Genomic DNA, 9,308 nt, shown 5'->3' on the forward strand with positions numbered 1-9,308 from the left:
TGTTTTTTTTTCACTTCATGTTGCACTCATTACATTTTTTTCCCTAGAACTTTTCTTACGAATGTAGGTAGGCACATTTGATGCAATGTTCGTCGGCCTTCGGCATGGGGTATGACTGCCTTAGGCGCATGGCGGGGTCGAGGAAGGGGGTTCGGATAAAACAGATGTAGAAAATGAGAGATCCAGATGCTCAATTTAGAAGGTTAAGACAAAAATGCAACAAGAGCAATAAATAGGGGACCTCTCTGATATTTTTGCTTTTGCTTTAACGAAATCCATGTTGTTTTTCATTTGAGTTCAAATAAAAATATTTTCTTGACAAATGTACCATCTTCGTTTACTTTATATCAACTTCTCAACAGATCCTCTCCCCTCACTTCATGTTGCACTCATTACATTTTTTTCCCTAGAACTTTTCTTACGAATGTAGGTAGGCACATTTGATGCAATGTTCGTCGGCCTTCGGCATGGGGTTTGACTGCCTTAGGCGCATGGCGGGGTCGAGGAAGGGGGTTCGGATAAAACAGATGTAGAAAATGAGAGATCCAGATGCTCAATTTAGAAGGTTAAGACAAAAATGCAACAAGAGCAATAAATAGGGGACCTCTCTGATATTTTTGCTTTTGCTTTAACGAAATCCATGTTGTTTTTCATTTGAGTTCAAATAAAAATATTTTCTTGACAAATGTACCATCTTCGTTTACTTTATATCAACTTCTCAACAGATCCTCTCCCCTGTTTTTCTTCTCCATTCCAATCAAGAATTCATAGTAAAGTCCCTCGCGTATAAATATATATTTTACAAGAAATTGTTTTCAAACTTTTGAACTATAAAGTTTCTGTATAGAAGAAATTGTGGGTTCTGGGACTGGGAGTAGAAGAATCAAGGAGGGGAAATAGAATAAGATATTTCTTAAAGATAAACTCATATGGGAATTTGTACTTCCAAATCTAAATCCTTTCAGGAACGTAATTTTCACGAATCAGGTGTTACTCCGACCCAGATTAAGGATAGCCATGTACCGTCTGGGGATAATAATGTTAATGGTAATAGCGATAAAGATCCCAGCAATTTTGAGGAGAAAATGGAGGATTTGGGAGTAAGTAAGAAATCGCAATTTTTTCCATTTTACAGCCCGAGCCCAGCTTATTTTTTCTCGAAGAAGTCTCCGGCTAGATCTCCGGCGTCGGGGAGCTGGACACCGAGGAGAATTTTTAAAGGGAAATTTCCACCGCCCTCTCCGGCAAAGCACATTCGGGCACTGCTAGCAAAGCGGCACGGGTCAGTGAAGCCGAACGAGGCAACAATACCGGAGGGGAAGGAGGTGGAGGCGGGGGTGGGTCTGGATAAGAATTTCGGGTATTCGAAGAATTTCTTTAACAAGTATGAGCTGGGAGACGAAGTGGGGAGAGGCCATTTTGGGTATACTTGTAAGGCCAATTTCAAGAAGGGGGAGCTTAAAGGACAGGAGGTTGCTGTTAAGGTCATTCCAAAAGCGAAGGTTTGGATTTTTCTCCCTTTCTTTTCAAATTTTGCTGACAGTTCAGGTTACTAAATTTATAGTAAATATTCTGTAATTGATCTATGCCATTTTTCGCATCTTTTGGAGCAAGTTAATGGGTTTTGGAGATCTGATCTGCTGGAAAATAGATCAAATCTTAGTGATATTGGCTTCAAAAAATTTGAAAAAATAAATAATAATAAAAATAAATAAATAAATTTTATTTGATTTCATTGAATCATTTCTTAAAAATTTGGATTGATTTTTCAACTGCAAGAATGTTTTGATGTGATTCATTATGTATGGAAAGTTATAATTTTTTATTTATTTTTTTAATCGTGAAGTCTTACGGATTTGAAATGGGTGTGTTAGCGAATCCATGTGAGTTTTTTTGGTTAATACTGCTAAAGTTTAAAATGTGATCTTGGAGAGATGGTGGTTCTTGTAGAAGGGAATTGACCTCCAATTGCTGCTGATGGTTGAGGACTAGATCTAGCATTAGTTTCTGTGGTTGAATACAATTGGTGCTTGGATCAAAGACTTGGTGGAGAATATCTGTTATGTTATTGTTCCAGTAGCTGCTTGTTGGTCTTGCAGGCTGTAGATGAATAATTTCAATCCGACGGCTATAAGTCAAGATGAAAATGCTTTTGATCTTCTTTTTGTAATCTTACAGGTTTTCTTTATTTTAAGACGATGGAAGCTTGAAACTTCTCGAGAGTCCCTCAGATTATTGAAAAAAACAGGTTATCTGTGTCAAGGTTTTGTATCTTTCACTTCTTATGGTAATAAAAATGTTCTTGCAATAATGGTGGCTGAAGGCCCTTATTCGGGGGCACATTTAGTGGACCACAAATGTGGTTGGGAGCACAGGTAGATAAACCAGCAGTTGAGGAATTAATGGAAACTAATGATGGGTTAAACTAGCATATTTGCTCTGTGGAGTAAGGCTGTAGTTCCCTTGCTGCCGAAGGGGTTCTCGCACAAGTGTCGACCTTACTCAAGAAAGGTTTATGTTGATGGATTAAAGGAAATCGTTGGAGATGCGCCTCTAATTGACGAACATATTGAGTTCATAGTTCATACAGGTGTCCATGTATTTTTCCAAATAGGATAGGATATATAGATGTATGAATATTGAATAGTATGCAAAGCTGCCTATTGTAATTGCAAATTTATTAATTCATTTAATTCTCATCTCAAATTGTGTTGTAATTAATCTTATTATATTCAAACTGGGTATTACTGGAAAAATATTGCAGTTGATGGTAGTAACGTGATTCTCAACTATTTAAGAATATTGAGTTGGTAATTGGGTCAAGTAGTTAGTACTATATGAAAGATAATTTGTCTTCTTGCTGTTGGTCAAATTATAAGACTCTTCTCAGGTTTTGGCTCTTATCTGTAGTATCTTTCTTTAATTGTGATTATACTCACTTCTACAGATGACCACAGCTATATCTATTGAAGATGTAAGAAAGGAGGTGAAAATATTGCGAGCCTTGACGGGGCATAGCAATCTAATACAATTTTATGATGCATATGAGGACCACGATAACGTCTATATTGTGATGGAGTAAGCTTTGACTTCTTAATTTTAATTCTGGCTTATATTCCTCAATTTCTAGTAATTCGTTTAATGCTACAACCATATTGGTTGGATGTATAAGCTTCACTGAGTTATAAGCTTTTTCTCAGTTATTCTAACAGACGTTCTTTCTCAGGTTATGTGAAGGAGGAGAGCTTTTGGATAGAATACTTTCAAGGCATGTCTTTGATTTTGGCGATACATGTTTTTAATTTTTGAACCTTTTGAATTCAGATACTGTCAGTGAAAACATAAATTGCGTGTTCCAGCAGTCAATAGAAAATGAATTGTTGTCTCTTTGCCGCAGGGGTGGGAAATACACTGAAGATGATGCCAAAACTGTGATTATACAGATTCTGAACGTTGTTGCATTCTGCCACCTTCAGGGGGTGGTGCATCGGGATCTTAAACCAGAGGTAAAATATATTAGGGGATACTTTTAGGTTCTAAAGGCATATTAATTTTGTACTTGACTTAAAATGTAAACCTTTTCTCTTGTTTATAATATTTAGCCATCCAAAGCATGAACTATTTCATTTACGGATTCACTGGAAAAGAAGACATTGTATATGCATTACTAGTAATTAGAATAGTTGAAGTCTTATTATCAATAAGAGGTGCAGATGGTATGGGAGAGACATTAATTTGCTGTAGGTTTTTGCTATTTGCTGAGAGAGGGAGTGACAGAGGGAGTTTGCTGTAGGTTTTTGCTAACTGCTGATCCATCTCCAATGGAAACCTGTATTACATTTTCGTTCTCTTATGTTGAATTAGCAACTGTTGTTCGTTTTATACCATGTTTTGGCCTAACTGTAGCTTGTTGCTGGATCAGAATTTCTTGTTTACATGCAAGGATGAAAACTCACAATTGAAAGCCATAGACTTTGGGTTATCAGATTTTGTGAAACCAGGTTCATCCTCTATCTATATAGTCCATGTTTGGAACATACTATTGGACAAAGACTGGATGGTATAATGATCAAAATTTTAGGTTCTCTTTTCTTAGTACTGTCCAGTCTTATTCAGTCATTGCTATCAAACATGCTAATAGTGTCGATAATTTCTCTTACGTCAAGGTAAACCATTAAACTAGCTAAACAATATCATCCTAAACTATTTGCAGATGAAAGACTAAATGACATTGTTGGCAGTGCATATTATGTAGCACCCGAAGTACTACACAGAGCATACAGTACAGAGGCTGATGTTTGGAGTATCGGTGTTATAGCATATATATTATTATGCGGAAGCCGCCCATTTTGGGCTCGAACTGAGTCCGGGATCTTCCGTGCCGTAGTAAAAGCCGAACCATCTTATGAAGAACAACCTTGGCCTGCTCTAACGTCGGAGGCAAAAGACTTTGTTAAACGCCTACTAAATAAGGATCCTCGGAAAAGAATGACTGCAGCTCAAGCAATGTGTGAGTATCTTGTTGTGCATAAATCGTGTGTATACATATTTTATTAATATATTTGAATGGTTACTCAAAGAAGTCTTCTGCTACAGGTCATCCTTGGATAAAAAATAGTAATGATATCAAAGTGCCTTTGGATATACTCGTATTCAAACTCATGAAAGCTTATATGCGTTCATCTCCACTACGGAAAGCTGCATTAAGGGTGAGTATTTATTTTTATAGCAAAATGCCTCTGTTGCATTTTTCTCAATGATATTCCAGGATGAAGACAAGTGGCTGCAAACCGTACTGTACAAATTGATATCTTCTTTTTGTAAATCAAATTGACTTTGACACTTGAATTATCCACATTGTTTCTGCGTCTATTTTAATATAAGATTTCCCTTTTCAAAAGGCCGATATCAGCAATTATGATTTTTACGTGGATTTTAACATCTTTTTCGTATAAGGCAAAATTTCTTTGCGTCGAAGTATGTAGAGTTCTTACTTCTCGTGGATTAGATCCAAAACTTTGTGTGGTGAGGGAGAAATATCTTGCACAAGTCCCCTGCAAACTTAAGCTTCTGGTCGATGAAGGTGGTGACGAAATATGATTGACTCTAGGAAAATTACTTGTATGTTTACCTTGTAATTCTAGAACTTGTCAAGTACCTGATTATGGTGAAAAGAAACCATGTGTGATTTAGTCTGTGAGCCCCATAGGTAGAACATATACTTCTTTTTTTATACGGTCAGAAGATACTGGAAAGCGTGCTAGTTACTGGTTACATTTTAGTGATGACAGATTTCGTTTATAGATTGCACTTATGCTATTTCATTCCCCTTTTGTTACTTTGTATAGAGATAATTTTTTTACTTTTTGTGAACTTATTAATTCTTTTACTGCACTTATAATCGATGTATTAATTTCTCTGCTTGGGCTTTGCAGACTTTGTCCAAAACATTGACTGTAGAGGAGCTATTCTATTTAAAGGAACAGTTTGCACTACTGGAACCAAACAAAAATGGCACCATAAGCTTCGATAATATCAAAGCGGTTTGTGTTCTCTAGATTCTTATAATCCTTTGCTAATCATAATTTCAAACATGTTCTCAATATGTGTTACTTTCTCAGGCCTTGACAAAGAATGCAACTGATGCCATGAAAGAGTCTCTCGTATATGACTTTCTTGCTTCGGTATTTTTCTGACTATTGTGATCATTTTTGGTTTAATAAGTGAACTTTTAAGTCATAAGCAAGTTTCAAAAATAAATAACTTTTAATTGATCAACAAAATTGGAAATAAGTTACTTATTTTAACACCAAGGGAAGAGTTATTTTGAAAATAAATGTTTGGAAACAAAAAATAAGTAACTTACTAATTGTTTTTTATGCTTAGCCAAACAAGCTCTCGGTCAAATAATTTTTTGTTCTCTTGGATCTTCTAGTGCTAATTGATCTTTGCCCATGTCCTGGCAGCTTAATGCACTTCAGTACAGAAGGATGGATTTCGAAGAATTCTGTGCTTCTGCATTAAGTGTCCATCAGCTCGAAGCCCTTGAGCGGTGGGAGCGACATGCTCGTTGTGCCTATGAACTCTTCGAGAAGGATGGCAACCGGACTATCATGATTGAGGAATTGGCTTCGGTATTTAGTTTTTTTATGAGCTCTATTTAGCCCCTGTTTGACAACCATTCTTTCGAAAGAATGAATTTTTGAATCGTAATTGTTTGGAGAATGTGTAATTAAAAAGTAGGAAAATGTTTTGAGCTTACGTGAAGAATATTTTATTGAAAGAATGTGTGGTTGAAAATGAGAGAGAATTTTTTTTTTTCAAAGAATGGTTGTCAAACAGGGCTTAGTTATTTTCCCCCCATTTTTGTGATCGATTAGAATTATCGAATTAATGTCCCAGGAGCTTGGTTTGAGCCCATCTGTTCCGGTGCATGCTGTTCTTCATGACTGGATTAGACACACGGATGGAAAGCTTAGCTTTCTTGGATTTGTCAAGTTGTTGCATGGTGTTTCCAGCCGATCCCTTGTGAAAATACAATGACAACTTCGAGTGCCGCTCTAAACCTGACTTTTCTTGTGCCTAACAAGCTACCGGAAAATAGAAAAATGGTGGATAATATGCTTTCAAAATTCTGTTCTTGAAAATTTGCACCTTCTGCAAAATACATTGGTGCAGTGCGATTTTCGCTGATGTAAGGTTCAAGCAACAGGAAGTTAGCTACCTGTTTGATGTTGGACGATCCGACTGGGACTATAGCATTGGATCATGTACGTTTCCGCTGTGTAGATCTAATTGGTTGTATGTTATTGCAAGTGAATATTTCTCGGCTGGTAATGGGACATTCTTACCTTAAATCTTCTGACATATTGGTTAACCTTGACGTCTTCAACTGCCTTGTATCTTCTGTTCTGTACACTAGAAAATCCATTGATTTTTTGAGTTCGTACGTATACTTTTTATTTTTGTTGGCTTCTACACCAGATCTGATCGAAACGATCAGAATGAGAATAATATGATTGTGGTCTGAACAAAAGTGGCCTGCCTCTGGATGAGACTCACCTCTAAACTTAGGTTTCTTTAAAATAACCAGAAGTTGGCTTTGAGACCCTCAAAAAGTAAAAGTTGGCTTTACGCTTAGGAGTCGAAAAGAATAGTGGTGAACAAAGAAATCGATAAACTGCAAAATCAAATTGAAACGGTTGGTTTGGGTTCATGTTGACCCATCAACAATTTGGCACCTGAGTTACTTCAATTAGCTAAGATTCTTGTTGACCAGGTTGCTGCAGTTGGAAAACTTGTCGATGACGATGATCTTATTAATTATGTCAACAACGGTTTAAACATTCGTGCTTAATACTCATTTTATTGTCTCAGTTTTTTCACTCTCCGCCATGGCTCTATGAATTTTTTCTGATCATCAAGCCGGGTTATTGATCTATGAGATCTTGCTAGCAGAATCCAAATCTGAACCTGTTGAACCTCCAAATTTTGCTATGATTGCCCAGAGTCTCACTAATCAAAAGAAACCAACACATCCCAACAACTGTTCTCACAAATTCTTTCTTAACAATCGGAATCAACCACCAAAACCAAAGTCCCCATGTCAGATATGTGGGAAAACAAGTCACTCTACCCTTGATTGTATTTATTTTTTGTTTTTTGTTTTTTGATAATTCAGGTGTCCAAGCTTCGCATGCTTAATCTTGAGGAGTGGTGGCCTTCCCCTCTGATTTGCCACTCAAGTAAATTCGGATACGATCACAGCTTATATACACTTGGACCGGACATTCGGGGTGCGGTTCCCCTCCTTGTAGACTTCTCTTTACGACATGCGAACAGGACCCTTGGAGGGGCAACAAAACGTATCATAACTTTGCCTCCACAAGACAATTGCCTTTCAACATAAATGTTGTCTTTCAGCTGCTGCGGGGATTCGAACTTTCGATACTCCGTATAGAACCCTCCTGCTTTATCGATGCGCCATGCTTGTGGGGGCTACCCTTGATTGTTTTCACCGCATGGATTATAGCTTCAAGGAAGGCATCCTCCTACTCAATTGGCTGCAATGGTAGCTCAGTCCAATGCTGAAAAGGTTGAACCCCAACCTTGAGGGCCCCCACCGCCCCGCCCCTAGAGCTTTGTGAGGGAGCTAAATAGCGGGATGTGCCCCAACAGGCCAGGGAACAAGAGCTGCTTGTACACTGCGCCTATATGGAGTCCAATTTCATGTCTCAGGAATAGAACCACCACACTGCGGCTGCCAGCAAAGCGTGAGATAACCTCACTCCTGTCCTTTGCACCACCAATGCTGTCCATGAAGAGTCCACTTGGATCGCAATTAGTGGAGATAATTAGCACATCACCAATGAATTGTCCAACCTGACAATTCAAGATCAATACACAGGTGATGGTTCAGTGGCAGTAGGTAATGGTAGGATCTTCTCATAAAGCACTCTAATTTTTTATTTTATTTTTTTTAATGTTGTTACTCCTTACTCCGCACTTATATTTTGTAATGTCCTTCACTGTCCAATGGCCATGGTTTTACTCTCAATTAATCAATTTCGTAGTGATAACAATTGCTTTTTCATTCTAACTGAAAAGCCCAAACACGATATTAAACACACGATACTAAGGATCGATTAATAACAGAAATCAAAACTTGCAGAAAAATAAAACTGAACACAGAGGAATTTTTTGGCCAAAGCCCTAGAGGTTTGATGATCCTTTTAACACCTAGTCCTCTGTTAAGCATCCACTCAAGAACGGATATTGTTCGGTTGCACTATAATGCCTTAAACTGGTAATGAAGGTTACAAATGTTTAGCCAATATCAGAATATAGTATAAGAGACTTATCTCTTCACAAAGAACCAACAGATCTGGCTCGAATCACATAAGAAACTGCAAATATGACTTCACGAACCCAGAACACTAGTTCTCACAACTATTACATATTTCACACAAGAAATCACATGTATTCAAGACTAAAACTTTCAAAGATATCATTTCGAATGAAAGGTTCAAAATAATGGTGAATTAGAAAGCCCTAGCCATTCATAGAAGATGAACCCTCTTGAAAATGGAAAGCCAGAAGAAAAAATCTGAGGCCAAACGAATCGTCCAAGGGTATTTATATCACCAAGACCAATTGACTCATCCAACGGTTCATGATGTGCCAAGTGTTAGCATCCAATGTAAAGATCACTTTATAAAATCGCATTTCCATAAAACGTCTTTAGCTGAAAATTATGGGAGCGCAAAGAATCAAGCCCGAGTCACAACAATCTCCACCTTGCTACCATA

The 9,308-nt window shown here is 37.5% G+C and overlaps 1 protein-coding gene across 3 annotated transcripts; it reads left to right on the forward strand.

The window, feature by feature from the left end:
* Nucleotides 1-659: 659 nt before the first annotated feature.
* Nucleotides 660-6,949, forward strand: LOC111375098 (CDPK-related protein kinase). 3 transcript variants are annotated; one of them, XM_022997885.1, is made up of 11 exons: nt 660-1,502; nt 2,948-3,078; nt 3,227-3,268; nt 3,398-3,506; nt 3,923-4,001; nt 4,214-4,510; nt 4,597-4,709; nt 5,436-5,543; nt 5,622-5,684; nt 5,967-6,134; nt 6,403-6,949. In XM_022997885.1, the coding sequence occupies exons 1-11, from the start codon at nt 930-932 to the stop codon at nt 6,541-6,543; spliced, it is 1,824 nt and encodes a 607-aa protein (XP_022853653.1). In that variant the 5' UTR covers nt 660-929; the 3' UTR covers nt 6,544-6,949. The 3 variants fall into 3 exon arrangements, with proteins under 3 accessions (XP_022853653.1, XP_022853654.1, XP_022853655.1); XM_022997886.1 differs by lacking the exon at nt 660-1,502 and adding an exon at nt 1,522-2,590; XM_022997887.1 differs by lacking the exon at nt 660-1,502 and adding an exon at nt 1,522-2,248.
* Nucleotides 6,950-9,308: the final 2,359 nt, after the last annotated feature.

The sequence above is a fragment of the Olea europaea genome, unplaced genomic scaffold (genome assembly GCF_002742605.1).
Source record: "Olea europaea var. sylvestris unplaced genomic scaffold, O_europaea_v1 scaffold1337, whole genome shotgun sequence".
NCBI classification, from domain to species: Eukaryota; Viridiplantae; Streptophyta; class Magnoliopsida; order Lamiales; family Oleaceae; genus Olea; species Olea europaea.